Source organism: Lycorma delicatula, chromosome 10, assembly GCF_047948215.1.
Source record: "Lycorma delicatula isolate Av1 chromosome 10, ASM4794821v1, whole genome shotgun sequence".
In the NCBI taxonomy this organism is placed as follows: Eukaryota; Metazoa; Arthropoda; class Insecta; order Hemiptera; family Fulgoridae; genus Lycorma; species Lycorma delicatula.
The window spans coordinates 2,992,054-3,010,709 of record NC_134464.1 but is presented as its reverse complement, the minus strand read 5'-3'; the positions used below and the strand labels follow the sequence as shown (position 1 = coordinate 3,010,709).

At 31.9% G+C, this 18,656-nt stretch overlaps 2 protein-coding genes across 2 annotated transcripts in view; one reads left to right on the top strand and one right to left on the bottom strand.

The window, feature by feature from the left end:
- LOC142331549 (midasin) overlaps positions 1 to 18,656 on the bottom strand; it is a 640,891-nt gene that overhangs the window by 388,745 nt on the left and 233,490 nt on the right. The gene's annotated exons all lie outside the window — the stretch shown is intronic.
- LOC142331604 (uncharacterized) overlaps positions 1 to 18,656 on the top strand; it is a 152,859-nt gene that overhangs the window by 71,841 nt on the left and 62,362 nt on the right. The window contains exon 4 of the mRNA XM_075377620.1: positions 8,992 to 9,003. Within this exon, the coding sequence (XP_075233735.1) occupies positions 8,992 to 9,003 (12 nt within the window). The remainder of the gene's footprint in view (positions 1 to 8,991; positions 9,004 to 18,656) is intronic.

Here is an 18,656-nt window from a genome sequence, read left to right as displayed (position 1 = left end):
TTCCCTGGGCTAATCCTTGCCGTTGAATGCGAAATTTCGATGTGCGGTTGGAATATTCTGAAGATGATATGTCGACTTATTATTTTTACAATTTTTTTTCGTTTACTGTTTTTGAGCGTTTTCTATTTATTTTAATAACCAATCGGCTCATTTTTTGTGATGAAGTTTTCACTACAAAAAAGTAATTTTGTTCCGGTAGATGTGAATCGTCAACCGCTGCGATTTATATTTATTCTAAAAGCTTTGCTCGCACCCCAGGAATATAATGTTACTTATTTATATAATAATTTTAAAATTAATCGAGAAGAAATTTATGCGTAACCGTGTGTAATTTTATAAACCTTTTAACGCGCTGTATAATAACGAAAACAACAAAAACAAAGTGAATAGTAAATTTTATAAACACGACATAGAGAATATAATATGTTTCTGTATACCGACATAACGTATATAGGTATACCGTACAAAGAAGAGAAAGAGTCACGAGGGAAGAACTTGCTTAAAATCATCCTCCCACCCGTTTAGTCACCGTAAATGTTCTTATATTACAGCCGCCGACTACTACTACTACGAAGAGCTACGACACGATAATATTAACAGGAGCCTTAAACCGTAACATCTCCGACCGATTATTAACGCACATACCTTATACTATTACAGAATATTCTATTCGACATTTAAAACGGTTACATTTTACACTTCAGAGTAAAACTTAATAAACATTAAGCGACACTAAAGATGTATTATTTGAGAGATTATAAATCCCAATGATTCTGTACTTCTCCCGCCTTTGTGGTCTCGTATTAAAATACATATGCATTACACCCCTATTAACATTCGCACACGAGGTCACACAAACGAAAAAATACAAGCAAACGGAAATAAAAATTATTTTAGACTTTTATATATATATATACGGTTACAACAGCTAAAGTGATACTTAATGAATTTTATTTTCAAACTTACAATACGTTGAAACATCAATATCATTAGAGAGATGTAGAGGAAATTAAAAAAAAAAAAAAAAAACTACTTTTAAACAACCCTTTATTGGTCTTGATATTCTTTGATCACGAAAATATAAACCGTATTTAGACAATTTCTTTAAATTCAATTCAAATAAAATTTTTAATAAGCAGTTTCAATAAATTGGACGGTCTCATCCAAGCCGAATAAGTTTTCTTTTTATTTCAATTTCAATGACTTTTCTAAATTAAATGAATGTTAGAGTAAAACGATTTTGGTGGACCCGTAATATTTTCCCCGTATTACATAAATAGAAATTTTTTTAAGAAAAATTTTTACGCACGCTATTTCAAAACGTTTTCATATTTATCGATTATAATACAGTCTAATATAATTCTGATGTTGAAAATATTTTTGCGCAAAAATAAGAGAAAATTACTAAAAAAAATTTCCACAAAAGAATGCCTACACCGCATTCCAAAGAGCTTATCTCACGTGCAACGGCCACATTATCATCTACCTCTCAGTCATTTCCCCTACCCCTATTTTTATCAATTCGCAAGTTTTGCTTAGTTGCAGCCTTTTTTAATACGGAAATAGGGGTTTTATTTATTTATTTGGGTGACTAAAAATCCAAATAAATAAAATCGATTTAAAAAAAAAATATTTTGCTTTAAAAATAATTACTTTCAAACTTTTTTTTGTTGGTCAGAGTCAAATTGAGGATTTATTAAATCAGGGCAAAATATCCTAATTTAAAACCCTTTTATTTATTTTTAAATGTTAATAATACGTTTAAATAACTAAGTATTACTACTACTATTACTACTACTACTACTATAAGTAGTAACATAAAATCTAATGAATAATTTAACAAAACTTCGCAAAACGTAAACCTTAAGGCGGTAATAAATTACTGAATTTATAATACAGTAGCACTTTTAATGGCTCAATTTTTACTAATTAAATTACGTAATGCAAAATTATTTTAAAATTTAGTACACATCATAAACAAAAAAATTTAATTTCACAAATCTATAAAAGTTAAATGAAATACTGCATTAAAAAAAAAAGAAATCTTAATAAATAGTATCTAAAAAAAAATGCTACAACAATTCATAGCTTTGATAAAGCGCGTACAAAAATAAAAATAGCCAACAGTACGACAGATGCAAAGTAACACGATAGAGTGCACAATTTGACAAAACCGTGAAAACAAAAACACGAAAAATTAAATAGCCGCAGGACGAATAATAAAGCACATAAAAATAGAAAAGCGGTGCGGTCGTAAAAAAAGAATAACAATAAAAATAACGTGCGCAAATTCGATGAGAGATAGAAAAGTAATAAAAACGTAAATAAATAAAAACTTGCTAAAGAATAACGAGCGTGCGTAGACGTATACAAACGAACACAGAAAAAGTATATACTACCGCTAGATTTAAATGTATATTTTACTGCATAAAAAAACACCCCTTTTAACGAGAGAATAAATTTTTAATTTGTTGAAAATTTAATCGCAGACTGTTTATCGGCGTCGATCGGGCTTCATTATATTTCATCTTTTCCCCTGATAATTTACTAAAATAATTTATAACGTTAGAAATCACAATATAGCAATCTCCTTATAATTAATGAAGTTAATAATATGCTTGTACATTACACGCGCTGTAATATTTCACAGGCCGACGCTTACCGCGGTAAATATAAGTAAAAAAAAAATTCAACGAAACGATTAGAAAAAAAACGATAGAATAAAGGGTTCTATAAAATCAAATCGTATAATACTCGGAAACTAGACATGAATAGTAAAATATATACAACACCGCAAAAAGACTGGTAAAAAAGCACCTTATATAGAGATTACAAAATTCTGTTTTTACTTTACCGTAAACGTTATAAAAATTCCGAACGTAAAAATAGATAGTTCTCAGTAAATGTTAAAATTTCTTCTCTTTCCGTAAAATATTACGATAAAATTATCGATTAAATAAACTGAAAATCAGACTGAAGCGTCGGTAAAACAGCAATCTTCGTCGCTACAGAAAAATTTATTTTTTTGAGAAATATCTCACAAAATACTGGACATTAATTTTCTTTAAGTATTTAAGAACAAGCTTTCCGATATAGCCGTTCTTGTTTCGGCAATCGGTAAACTCAGGAAAATCTGTTAGCAAAGAACTTCTACTGTATTTGTTTAAAATAAAACTACTACGTAAAACGTTACAAAAATTTAATGCACAACAGTATTTTAACAAAAACTGTCTAAAAATGAAAAAAAAATCATTTAAAATTGCCGGTATTCGTCAATTAAAATCATTTACGTAAAATTAAGTACCGAAAATGGAAAAAAAAGGTAATTTAAATTACCTTACTTTTTTGAGATCCGAAATGGGAATTTCATTTTTTTAATGATCCGATTACGAAATTAACCGTCGAAATTTTCGTTTTTAAAGTATCTAAACGACACGTAAGTATTCTAACATTAATTTGTCGTATAATGTTTTAACAAAATCGGGAAACGTTAGCGACAAAGTGAAATAACGTAATTAAACAATTTTTTTTTTAATTAACTGAAAATCAAACCGACGAAAGAGAAAGTAAAAAGCTTTTAAACGAAGTCGATAAAACGGAAAGTAAAGTATTTCCATCAAGTGATTCTTAACATTTCACTCTTCAAACGCGTTTTTTCTACTAATTTTTTGTTTGTGACGGTCGGCAATGATATTTATTTAAAAATAAGAACTTTTGCAACGAATTTTATAAACTAAAAGTTATTAAAAATTTATTTGAAAAGCGTTTTGCGACATTCAACAGATCCAAAAAAGGACCGCATATCATATCCCACAAAGTTTTCACGCATTCTAAATAACGTCTGCGAATTATTAAAAAAAAAATTAAATGGCCAACAGTAGCGGCATCGGCTGATATGAAGAACAGCACCGGTCGCTGAAGATGATCGTTTATAAAAAAGATTGAAAATATTCTGAAGTAAATTTTATAAATAATCTAGGACCTTTTTCGGTAAACTGGTACCACTTTTTTCTTTTTTCTCAAAAATTACAATAAAAACGCGCTTTTTTACATTAATAAAACAATAATCAAGTAACATTTTAACCCAAAAAGGACCTATTTCCACATTAACAATCTATCTTGGGTTAGTCTTCTATCGGTCGATTTTTTTAAACACGGGTCTTACAAATGTACTTGAAAGAAGTCCAATATAAACATCAGTGCTTATAATTATAAATATAATAACCAAACTTAACCTACGCTCGCTTTGCCGGTTAACCTTGACTACCGAGCGAATAAAGCGTAGTTTAAGTTTGGTTACAGTTACATTATATTTATAATTTCTCTGCAAATAACTCCAAATACCCACCGATTTGGAAGAAGAAAAAGTGATACCCGGTTACCGAAAACGGTCCAAAATTTACGATAAAATAGGGTTTGATCGGTTACCGCAAAAGTGTATATTTTTAAACAGTCGTCCTTTTTGTGAAAAATACTGTAACTGCATTTTTCTATTTAAGGTTATAAAATATGTATTTTAATGCGGTCGAATCAAATAAATAGTCAAGCGATATATATATATATATATATATATATATATATATATATATATATATACACAAAAAGAAAATATTAAAAATTATTTTTATTTTTACTTAAAAATGTTATACGTGAAAAGTCAGATCGGCCGAGTTTTTAAAATTCGTCGATAGTAATATTATTATATCGATTATATAAATAGGTAACGCAATATATTAACATAAAAACGATCGTGAATTTATGTCGCGCAATAACATAAATTAGCATCTTCTAAGATCAAACGGTGTCGTCAGAGGGCTGCTATCCGGTTAAAAGAGAGAAAGTTTTATTTTTAATTTTTTTAGAAGATAGAAAGCTGAAACTTGGCACCGAGATTACTTCCGTGTACATTCGCCTACATTTAAAGTTTCTGAAGCAGGGTCGCCGAGAAGAATTCATTTCGATTTACAGAAAGAAGTCTTTCTTTTCTTAATACAAACAACCGATCGATACGTAGTAATATACAATTCTTACTTTTACGCGATTACTTTTATTCGTAAATATTAAAACGAGTAAACAAGGCGCGGTCCGAAGATGCATTTACACGTTCCTAAAAAAAAAACCTCTAAATTAAAAAATAGACGTAAATTAAAGGTAAATTCTTTTGTTGGAAGTAATATTTTTGAAAAGAACGGTCCAAAAACAGAAATTATTTTTAGAAATACCGGCGAGACTTTTATATCGATGCTACTCCAATTTTTACGGGAACGATACGCGGAAAAATATCAAAATTAAGTCTAAACGAATAAACACCGGCGCGCGAATCTCTCGTATAAAATCTAAGAAATATTCCGGATCACCCGTTTATTTTTTGTTGTAGACGACGACATTTAAAAGGGAACGCTCTCGTTTCGATCCGTCGAATGTTTTTTTATTCTTTTTAATAACCCGTCTTCGAGCCTTATTTTTAATTACGCGACCGTAATTTGACGATCCTTTTTAATAGCAGACCAAATTATAATCTAAGTCGATCCCGAGAAAACTATTTTCAAGAAAACTTAAGAAGAAGATTGTGTTTCGTGTATACGGATCATTAAAGGATATTTTTCATTCGTTTTTTACCGGTTAAAAAAATATTCATGGATTCCAGTAGGCCTTAGCTCTCTCTTGATAGAAGTCTCATTATATCGACTCTACTACATATCTGCTGTAGAAACATATACTTCTCGCTTTTAAATTCGGTGCGTTCGTGAACGCAACGTTTAATATAGAACTATCCGTGAATTTTGAAGAAAAAAGATTCAACAAAATAAAGCTAAAAAAAAATTGTTTTAATGGGAACGAAAAAAAATAAAAAGCAATTTTTATATAAGCGTTCTTTAAATTTCAAATACTTAAAAGCGGGCTACAAATTAAGTATTAGTAAATTGCCGATATTTATGTTAAATTTAGTGTCGACGTCAAAACTTAAAAGAACAATTAAAAATATCAATTTTTAAGGCTTTTTTAATTATTAAAACAAATTTATTTTTAGATGACCTACTTGTTATAATATAACAAGTTGCAAACTTGTTATAATATCGCCTCTTTTATTTCCATAGCGGTTACAACGAAGGAACATTTCTACTATTGAAAACCATAAATTCGAAATTCAAAGTAATCGATCAAAAATAAGACGTTGATAAATAATTCCCCGATGTTAAAACAGAAACCAGAAATTAAAAACAAAAGATTAATACAGATGCGAAACAGTGTTTCCATCGCTTTCTTATAAAATGTATAAATAAAATTGCAATAAGTAATATTAAAAAAGATAATCTCGATATTACACCTCGATACACAAATTAATCATTGCAATATAATTAGTTATCATACACATCCATACGTAACACACATGACGTTAACCGCACAGGTAGGTCGATCTAGAGGTTATATATATATATATATACACACACACACGAATATAGATAACAAGCTTGTACATACAATTATGATTATTAAGGCGATGTTATTACACGCAACAAACAGAATCTCAATCGCGTAAACATATTGTATGTCGATCGCAACAACTAATAATTACAGTTCGAAACAAACATGATGATGTTAAACAGAAAGCGAATTTTGGTGCTGAACACAAACGTAATCGCCAGTTAACGGGTTCTGAACTGTATTCCTTTACCGTAATATCTAATTATTTGATTTCAATTTAACAGAATTACCCTCGCAGGAATTTCTAAAAAGTACGGTAATCGTAAAACGAAATAAGAATACATAATTAAAGTCTACAATAATACCGATCGCCTCCAGCACGTAAAATCCTAAATTTCTTAACACAGGAATCTTATTTATACGATTACAAACCCGCACGACGAAGTTTACGGACTAACAGCCGTTTATTACGAAACATTTGAACACTTCTTTGTAATAGATTACTTTTAGACTACATCAAAGGAAAATGCCGGTATTAAATATTTATAGAGGACAATTTTTATTACATCAGAAAAAATCTCGTATAATAAAATGCACGATAAATTACAACTATTGTCGTTTATTAATTCCCTCTTTCGAAGAGATTAGTTTAATCTTTGGCGTTTTAAAAGGCAAGGGCCGATTTCGTAAACTTGCCGCGGTTAAAGTTGTGATTATTAAAATATCTCTTTACTTATCGTTAAACGGAAGACGATACGCGATGCGATATTTGTCGATTCGAGGAATGATATTTGGATAATATAAATGACGTTTAATAAAGAAATTCTTCGTTCGTTTATCAAAAGCCTTACGCTCCGTATGACGCGTACTTTTCTAATATCGACCTCTTTGTTCGACCGTCGACAGTGTTAATCCGTAAAAGACCATACGACCGTCGTATTTCTGCTTGACGTTGATTTACTCGATTACGAAAAACAAAACTATTCAAAAATATTTTCCTTCTGTCGAAATTGTAACTTTACCGTTATAATAAAATAGAAGTTTTTATTCTATAATTTCAAAAGGAAAATAACACGTCCGAACTGTATTTTCATTTGTTATTAGCTCCTGTTACGGCAGGAAGGTCGTACCGATTTCGAATAAATAATTATTAAACGATACGTGTTAATCGCGTCACATTAACTTTATGAAGAAATTTGAACCTAAAAAAATATATACACAGTAAAACCTTTTGGAAGCGGCCTCTCGATAAAGGAATGCTTCACAATTTCTAAGATCCTTAGTAAACCGTACACCTTACGAACGTGAAGCGGGAAAAATTATTCGCCTCGGTAAACAAGAAACAAAAACAGAATATTTTAAAGCAAAATTACGTTCGTTTAGATTAAGGTATCGTATATAACGGGTTTATCGACGGGAGATAATTGTTTTCTGACGTTACCGGGTCATATATGAAAATACTGTACCGATATTATACAATTATAAAATGAACCGTCGATTAAAATTAAGTTATTTCTTGAAACGATTGGTTCTAAGGAAACAAGACAAAATCCATCGTTAATTATACTGCACTCGATAGTAATTAAACGATGTTCGTTTCGTGTTGTGATGTTTTGAATCGTTACTAAAAGTTACACGGAATACTGTACATCACGATATTAAAGTGTAGTTTTATTTGAAACTATTTATTGGAAGGTTTTACTGTTTCTTGTAAACGTAAGCCAACAGAAATACGATACTACAGCCGAAAAGAAAAAAAAACGTTGAAATCGGTTTTTTTTTAAATATACGATCTAAATATTTCTCTGAACGCGGTGTTAAATGTTTCGGATAATTTAATAAATTAAAGCTGGCCTACAAGCCGGTACCTTTAATTGTACGAGCACCGTCAACAAAATTAAAATATACAAAAATCGCTACCGTTAGACTAATTACGTTTAAAAAACATTTAAAGGAAAAAAAATTATAAAATAAAGACCGTTTGCGATTCGTGAAAACAGAAAACACGAACAGGAGGAAAGAAAAATTACTCGAAGGAACGAAATAAACAAAACGGACGCCGGATAAAATGACAGACGAAGAAAGAGAACAAAAAAAACAATATTGAGAGAAAGATAGATGATGTTTAAAGTTGGACGACGGTGAAGCGGAAGACAGGAAAAGAAGAGCCACGAAGCTAAGGTACGATCCCGAGGCTAATCTACAAAAAAAAAAACAAAAAGAATAAAAATAAAAAGCGTTAAGAGAGTTAGATGTATAACGTCGCACGAATGGAAATAAAAGGAGTAACAGTAGGAAGAACGGAAGGGTGAATAACCCGATGATGAAGGGGCAGGGGAAGATTTTAGGCCGGTGCAGTATAGGGAAAGAAGCGGCGAGCGGAGAACATCAGACGACAGGTCGTTAATCATACTGACGGAACTAGCCTCGCTGTCAAACGCCGCTGCGCACACAAGCGCTCGCATTGTTGCTCTCGTAGCGGGCCACTACATATACGTAAACATGCTACTGTTTTTAGCCGGCCGCCCCTTTTTTCCAGTTATTTTGATCTTTATAACCCGTAAGACTTTATTAACTGTAACGTAATAAGGTGAAATATCGCATATTAAAAACAAGCGAGAGGACTGTAATATCAAATCATCGGGCTCGTTATGTTAAACGATCGCTCGAGAGGTAAAAAGAGCACGAAAAACCTCGAGAACAGTTTCTTTTTATCAACAGCACGTGCCGTCATTCGTTTCCTCATTAATTCGATAGATTCCGATGCCGAAAATCATTTTCATCCTGATTTAAACGTTATCGATTTACATCGATGACGGAAGTCGATTAACGCTCGCCATGCCTAACCGGATCGGCCGACTTCTAATAAAAAAACGATAAACTATTTTTTACAGCGAGTATTCCATAGTGATTTCTAATACCTTCACTCCTACGTAACATTTTTACGAGCGACACACGCCTGATCCGAATAGCAAAACAAACTGACGACTCGTACGCCGATGAAAATGTATTCTTTTAGAAATAACCGATTCGACTCTAATCTTAAACGAGAAAAAACGCATATTAATGAACGGTTAAAAAATAGGTCTATAAATAAAAATGCCGTCAAAATCTGTATACTCTAAATAGCATTCCAAACCCGCAATCGCAATGTAAAATACGTGAGCGTTACACTCGATCTGGAGATACGAACGTAAACACCGTACTTAGTTTTAAATGGCAAATGGCAACTACCGCAAAGAACAAGGTTTCAGATCAAATATCAATAATTGTCGACCTCTTTTTAGGATTACCTACGAAATATAAAATATTATCTAAAACAGACCTGGATCGATGGATAGGCAAAAGATTAGATTCATCGAGTCGGTTCTATCTAGAATCGTAGATTCTTTATCAAAAGATATATATATATATTAATGTTCTCAGTTCTTATAATCAGAAGGACGCTTCTTCTGATAGGAAGAACGCAGCGAGCAACCATCATCTTCCTCGAGTTAAGTTTTTATTTAGTTACAATAATCCCGTTCGCTGTTGTACTACATTGCTTAACAAAAAAAAGTATAGTTTCACATTCAAGACGTTAATTTAAGTAATGATCGAATGTCACGGTTAAAATGATGGCATTCAAAGCCAGATACTAAGTTTAAATGGACGTCCAACATCCTGTACCTGAAACATTCAATTATAATGCACACATCAGGAAAAAATAACTTAATAATTACGCAATTATTTAGTAATCTATACATTAAGAAAGCGGTTCCCAAACTTTTCCGAGTCGCGGCGCCCTTTTTCAATTAAAATTTTTCCATAGCGCCCTACCCAAAATAAAAGTACGACTACTCGTAAGTAAGAGATAATAAATAAAACTCTTATATCTTCATTATTTGTTTACTTTATTAACGTTAAATTAATTATTGTAAATGTCTAGGTTAGACTAATTATGAAGCTTTTACAATATTTCGCGGCGCACAGTTTGGGAATCGCTGCATTGACGTTCGAAGTAAAATGCATGTAAGGAGAAGTAATAAAAACGGATAGACAAATTTTGATCGATCTATAGTATATTTGTCGAAGATAGCATCATTACTCGTGTCTCGGTCCGAGTGCACAAATTAAAACTATTCTAGCAAGAGTAAACGACCTCTTGCTCGAAACATCGATCGAAGAAGTTATTTTAATTTTATTATAACTGCCGTTACAGACAAAGAATTATATTTTATCGGGTTCCGTTTTGTTTTGCGTGTCGAGTACCGTTTACTTTTCTTAGGTTCATTCTTTTATTATATATTGAGGCATTTCGAAACCACTACGCGGTGCAAACCTATCGTACTCGAGTACAGTTTGACAACGAAGTAAACTTATACTTGGAGCGCTTACTGTACACGGAGTAGACTAAGTTTTGACGAAGGAGTATTTCCGAAACGCGTCAACCGCAATCGACATAGAAAGTACAGCGATGTTAGCAGAAAAGATAATAGTAATTATTATCTTAATAAGAATTTTCTTTCTGTTTTCTTAGTTATTTACGTCATCTTACTTTTCTAACGGTTTAAGTTTTACAAGGTGTTTATTTAACAATTCTCAACATTAATAAGCGTTATGCGTCGTGGAGGACGCGTGTTATTCCCGTCCAACGCAAACTCCCTTTACGAAAACGGAATCTTTTGAGCTTGAGAATCATATAAACCAGTTTGCAATTAATCTACTCGATAACAGCAGAGACGTCCGACGGCTGAGACGTGCCCGTGTACTCGAGTTGGGTCTGCGTAAAAGTTTGGAATTGAACACCGTCAAGTGTAGCGGTGTGTATCTAATTTCTTTGTCGCTTCTCTTTCTTTTTATTCTTTGTTATTAACGTTTGTTCTTGTGGACTATTCGGTACAGAAATTACTGTTTTGTGATTTGCGACCGAGCTTGAAATTTCATATTGGACTTTGAGTTTACTTACAACTATTTATTGCGCATTACTTATTTTAGGGGTTCCTTAAGGACTTCCTCATCACGTGTTTTTGTCAAGAAACTTACTTATGGCTTCACAGGAGAGCCAATTACAATTGCTATTGAGCAAAAGAAAAAAAATTAATAGTACTCATTTCTTTTGAAATAAAAATGAATTACGACGGATCCAGAATTTTAAATCTACGTGTAAAAAGACAACAGATAAAAGTTTTTTAGACAAAAATCGTTTTAAATTTAAGTAAATTTTAAATACAAATATTATTCGAGCAATAGAATCGTAAGACACAATATCAAATAGACCTCTATTAATATCGTATTCGTAAATACTATTTTCCAGAAAGAAAAAACTGAACGGACGAAAAACCACCCGCACGATAATAAAATACGTATAAAATGATAAGCGAAACAGGACGTACCGAACCGAATGTAATTCTAAATCGATATTAAAAATGTAAAGGTAAAAGAATACTTATTAAACAATTGAAATTTACTATCATAAATCAACGTTAAAAGGGTGTTCTTTTAGGTTAAAAAATAAATAAAAAAGTTTGTTTCGATCCATTATTTATTCGGAACTGAAAAGCTATGCGATCCGGATAGCGATTGTTTCTATTTGTTCAGTCAAATAAAAAAGAACCGAGCGAGAGTGGACGACGACAAATGATTTTATAATATATGCATACATCCTCATTTACATACAGCAGAAACACATCCGTATTCGGCTAAACGTAATACACACTAAAACACGATTAATAATAATTTTCAAACTGAAAATTTTGTTCACTTCAAAAGTTCACCGCTATAAACGATGTTTGTAACTCTTTTTAATACTACATTTATCAACGATCGTTTTAAAAAGCGTATTCTATTCGTTAAAATAGAAGCAAAAAACTATATAATATCTAACCGGCCGTTTGATGTCCATTTACTAAACGCGCTTTAAATCGAACCGTTTAGAATCTTATTCTTCGTACAGGAGTTTCGCCTCTTTTCATAATTTATCCCGTAATACAAAAGAACCGAATCGAACAAAATATTACAGCGACTAACGATTAAAATAAACGAGTCCCATTCTATAGCGAAGATATAAAAAAAAGAAGTTTTAATCGATCGTTTCATTATTTTGAACCGAACCGCCTTAAATACGTATACATTAATTACAAGGATAACAAAGAAATTTTACAACCCTTAATAGTTTTATTTTTCTTACATTAACTATCGAAGAAGGAGGCACCACGCAGAAATCTAAAGACTAAGGACCACTTTACATAACGAGCCACTGCGACGGTCTTAAGAGAGGGTTTACTGACGTCTACGAAAAATCATCACCCCGGTGAAAATATAATAAGTAGCTACCCGTACGCGAACAAAGTGCAAAAACACTGTCGAGTAACCGTTTCGGATATAATATCGATCGTTCTATTATTTGATAAAAAAAAAAAATGAAACGATGAAAGTCGGATGTCGTAGACCGGTCTCGGAGACGAAAACCATCGCGTTACATCATCTCCACCGCCGAAAAATTCTACGGAAGCGTTACCGAAATTTTTCAACTCGCAATTCAACAGCGGTAACCCTTTTGGAAACCGTATCGCATCTCGTCGATCGAATTCGTGCCGCAAGCAACAACGATTCATCGACAAGCTCGGTGCGGATTTCTAGGAAATTTCTCCGTTCTATCCGAAATCATCATCAAAGTGTTTTATATTGTAGACTTAACGTAAGTTCCGGTTATAGCTTCGAGCTACTTTCATCTATAAAAAAAACCATCTTTCACGTTCGGTGGCGATCGATTCGAGTAACTGTAACCGTCAAGCGGAGGTTTAACGTAGAAGAGGTAAAAGGTTTATCGCCGGATTCATCGACAAATACGAGAAATACCTGAAGGTTAGCGGCGAATAACGATAAACGTACGGCTAAGGTAGTTTCAATAAAAAAAAAAAATGTTAATTCGATTTTTTTGTTTAGATGATCAACGCTATTTTTTACAACGGGAATTTTCTATAACGCAAATCGATTATCTTTTCTTTTTTTGTTGAGAAAACACAAGGAGGGAGGATTAGACAAAAAACATATAAACTGCGTAATAATGAAATATCACAATATTTATCAAAAGAAAAACGATACACTCTTATAGTAGAACGCGTGGGTTATCGTCTTAAGTCGTAAGCTTTTATTTAAAAATTGATTAATTATTAATCCGCAATTTTAACAGATCGACTACAACTGAATTTCGATTAAAAAATTATAATTTACCCAAAAGTAAAAAATAAAGTACGAATAAATAAATAGTTTTATATTCGTACGCTTTCGTACAATATTACAAGGTTAAAAAACGCATAAAAGAAAACTTCAAGACAAAAGCCTCTGCTTTTTTTCAAAAGAATACATAAAGGTATAACGATCCCTACATTCATACGGCGCACAATAAAACGTGAAAAAAATTCCAATTCAAAATTATTAATAAATGTATATAACAAAAGAAATACGCGACTCAAAAAAAATCCCAACGGAGTAAAAGAATGAAAAACTGATCCTTTCCGAGATAACATAAACCTCCCGAGGTTACACAGTTACAAAAAAAGACGGAACAAATATGATTTGTTTGTTAAACAGTCGCATTTACATTTCGTTAAAATTCTTCACGAAAAAACTTTACCGTGCGTCAAAATAAATACACATTTTTTGGATTTAAAATACGAAAAAATTAAATAATTCATTTTACGGAGGGTAAGAAAAAACCGTTCGATTTTATGTTTATTAAACAGTCTACTTTAAATATTTCAATAACTTAGCTAAACGTTTACTATATTAACATTTACCGATTAAAAATAAACAGTATTTTTAAATTGAAAAAAATCTATTAATAAAACGTTCAAAAATATTACAAAGCCTTCATCACGAAATAACTATTATGTGATAACCGACAATTTATCTGCGTCTATTATTTGAAGCGGTTTAACTAGATTCTTAATCCGCTAACACTTAGGCCTTAATAATACCGGATGCAATTCAGCAGCGTAATTCAATATATTAACAGATATCTAAATTTTCCTAACATCAAAAGCATTAGTGTTTATTATGACGCTTTACAGATTGTTCTCCGATCGTTCGATATATATATATATATATATATTTTTTTTTTTTTTTTTTTCTTCGACGAATATTAAAATTAACAGTGGTTTTTAACTTAATTATATTATTTCAAAATAAAATAAAAAAAAGAAACGCGACTAAAATATGCAAATTACCTGTGAAATCTTATGTAAAGTTTCAATTAAAAAAAATTATTAAAACGTTTTTACGGTTTTTTTTAATTTTAATAATTAAAAATTGATCCTATAAATCCCGATTCGGCTATTTATCACAAAGATATGAAACGTTGACGAAAAATTACCTTTATAATAAAGCGTAAAATATTTATTTAAAAAGTCTAAACGTATACATAATTAATTAATTTGAACTCGGTCACCGCTATTTGCTAAACAAACTTATAAAATAAACGTATTAAGAAGATTATTCAAAAGTAAAAAAGTAATTACAGTATAAAAGAAGTTATAAAAGTATTAAAATCTTTCATCTACATTTAAAAAACACCTACCCCGTAACATCGACTAATGATAAAATACACCTTCTTTAAACGATACTGATAAATCTTACAAGTTTTTCCTTTTCAAATATAAGCGGGCCGTTTATGTAGTTTGTAAATTTAACTCTTATATTTATGGGTTCCATTTTCCGCATATATATATATATATATATATATATATATATATATACAGATTAGATTTTTCTTATTATAATAGAGAACATATATTTTTGAAACGCGAAATAAAAGTTACGTTATGTATTTTAATAAGTCCACTGGCAACCTAGGTGAGATGCGTCCACCAAGGGACGCATCCGAATTGCAATTTTCTGGACTCACCGTCTTACGGCGAATATAAGGCCGTCGGCCGGTAGGAGGTTTGGGGAACAGAACTATTGGCTCCCGCAATTCCTGACCGGCCGCGGGGTCTTCCGCGCCTTCCTTTGCGGTAGGAGGAGAGCGGATGACCCCTACTGCCCTTACTGTGGCGACCCGGATACCCCGGAACACGTGTTGTTCTAGTGCCCGCACCGGGACGGGTACCGTCTTGCTTGCTCGGCGATTACCGCATCGTCGCGGTAATCGCGACGATACCGATTTTGATACCGTCGCAGGATTCGTGGCGAGGGTTCTTCAGAAAAAGGTTCGGGGGGCTAGGGAATCAGGGAAACCCCTCTGCGGAGCTGCCGTTCGCTAGTGCTTGCACGAGCGGGCGGTAACGATGTGGTACGGGACAGAGTTCCGGCTCCAAGAGCGGGGACCCAGGGACGGCGTAGAAAGGCCTGGCGATCGTACTCTGGGATTTTGAGGCGGGCGCTGAGTAAGACCCGACCGGTGAACAGAGACGGGGAGATCCGTTAGAGTATACAACTCTCCCCTGTGCTGTGTTATCCGGCCCAGGGGAGGTGATGAAAAAAAATTCACTTACATTAAATATGCCAAGTATTATTTAAGATCGCGAAGAGGGTGGTGTGTTTATCGGTAATTAATCGTTTAAAGAATTTATCTATTTAAATTGTGCGGGAAAAGTTACGATCGGATAACCTCTATAAAATTTTGTAAAAATCTCAAAAATAGGGAGAGTCAAATCAAGTTGATTTTCATCGATTAGTGAAGAGGGTAAAAATTCCAGAAGTAAAATTATAAAAAAAAGCTAGTAGTAAGATTTGACAATAAATTAATAAATTTGTTAAGCGCTACTTCAACCCTGAGGTAAATCGCAGAATAATTTAAAAGAAAACGACAGAAAGATCGTTAACAACATCCGATTACTTTAACAAAACCGTACGACGATTGTTTTTTCTACGAGAATTTAACAAATTTACACATGAAACGTACCGTTTTCTCCATTAATTAAAGATTGATAAAGAAAAGGATATAAACAAAAATCACGATAAATATATTGCACCGATAAAAAAAAAATTATTATCGATTCTAATGAAAACAGGAATACATGTACAGAAGATATATTCTCGATATACGTATTTTATTTGGCAAACGTGAAAATTAATCGGAATATATTTAATATATATATATATATATATATATATATATATATATATATATATATATATACATTACATTCGATAAGTGTCCAAAATAAATTAACAAGAGTAAACGATGATAGAAACTTCGAATATGGAAATTTAGTTTCTTATCCGAGACAAATTCCGCTAACATGAACACATTCGCCTCGATCGAATGCCTTCTGACGTCAAATCGACCGACTTTCCACATGTTATATCGAAGTCTTGTTTGACTTCGAAGAGCATTAATAACTTATTTATTTTAATATCACTCTTTACTCGATAATACATAAACATATTTGGAAAATATATCTATTATTTTTAAAATAAGTTTTTTCTGTTTCGGTTTAGTCTCCGGAACCACCGTCAGGATTACTTCAAAGTATTAATAAGGATGATATGCATGAATGTAAAATGAAATACAGTCTTGTACAGTTTTAGGTCGACCGTTTCTGAAATGTGTAGTTAATCGAAACCCAACCGCTAAAGAACACCGGTAGCCACGATCGAGTATTCAAATTCGTATAAAAGTAACTGCCTTTACTGGGATTTGAACCGTACTACTCTTGACTTCTTTAATCGACTGATTTACGAAGACGCGGCGTACACCATTAGACCGACCCGGTGGGTTCAAATAACTTTAAGATTAAAAATTATTCAACGCGCTGGGTGAACGGCTGTAGTCGCTGATATGAATACATACATAAACGAAAAAGTTTTATTCATTACACGTTTGTTTACGCGAAATCGCTTGAAAGACGTGTTTTCTTTTGTGACGAATACTACATCGCTTTTTTCACAAACTAAATTATATTTTAGATAGAAAAAACGGCAAATCGATGAAAATATATTAAAAAAAATATATGCCTTACCTCTAATCCGGATAACGAAAGAAGACATCTGAATTTGGGTTTTTAAAACTTTACGACTAACATTTAATAAAAAAGCAGCTGTTTTCTTACGTTTAAAAATATATGTTTTTCACGACTGCCCAAAAAGGAGTGTAATGTATTTAAGGTGTATGTATACGCTTGCCTCCACCGTAGCAGCTAAACGGCTGAACCGATTTAGATGTATCACCCCGCGTTGAAATACTTATGTTACCGGGATTGTAAGAGGGTATATATAATGTTTAAATAAAATTAAAAAGAAAAATTAAACTATACGCAAATAATTCATACAAAATTGTCACCAGCACGCTCTTTAATTATCCTAAATTAACGAGCAATGTTTGTCAGCAATATTATTTTTGGCAGCTCTGTTTTTTAATTTTTAACATTTATTAAATTTGAATAACATTATAACTTAAATGAAAACGGCTATTTAGTTACATTACTTAATTAACCGAATAAAATCGATTAAAAAAATCAATAGAACACTAAAGAAAGAAAGAGTAATAAAACAAAACAGAAATAAATGAAAATACGTAAAAAAGATATCGGACGGTTGTTTAAAATGTTACTTGCGAACCGCGATCGATCGAATGAGTAAATTATAAAGAAATTCATTTTAACGGGTTTACGCGTTTGCAGTTTATTTTATAATTATTATTATTATTTTTTTTATAATGTAAATAAAGAAATATGTTAGAACAGAATTACGTGAAAAACAAAAACGGTAAAAATTAAAAGAATTTTTTTTCTATAATTAATGAAATCGTAAACAAAAAATTGTTCATCGATAAACATAGGGTAATATGGTTTTAAACTTTTGAGTCCAACAAAATTTAAAAAAACTACTAACTTCCTAAATACATAAAAACATACTTCCGTCGAATGTTTTAGGAACTCTAGCTGGATGAATATAATTATTCTGATTGGATCGCTCATGCAGAGGAAGGTTTTGTACTTTCAGTGTTTTATTAAAAAATGTTTTCTTTTCCAGCTGTAAATCTTTTTATATGCTTTTTAAATTCGGTTCGATTTACTTAACATCCTGCACCGTTGGTATTATACAATTTATATAAATAAAGTATCCAGTTACCAATAATTATGAGTATTGACCGTCCAAGAGCTTTCGGATTATTCCTCTATCATCAGGGATTACCGATTAATTATGAATTTTATAGTTGTGCGTATAAATTTTTATAAACGGGAACTAAAATGAAAATAAAATTTAAAATTATTACGTTCATAACAGTTAAAATAAGTTAACGT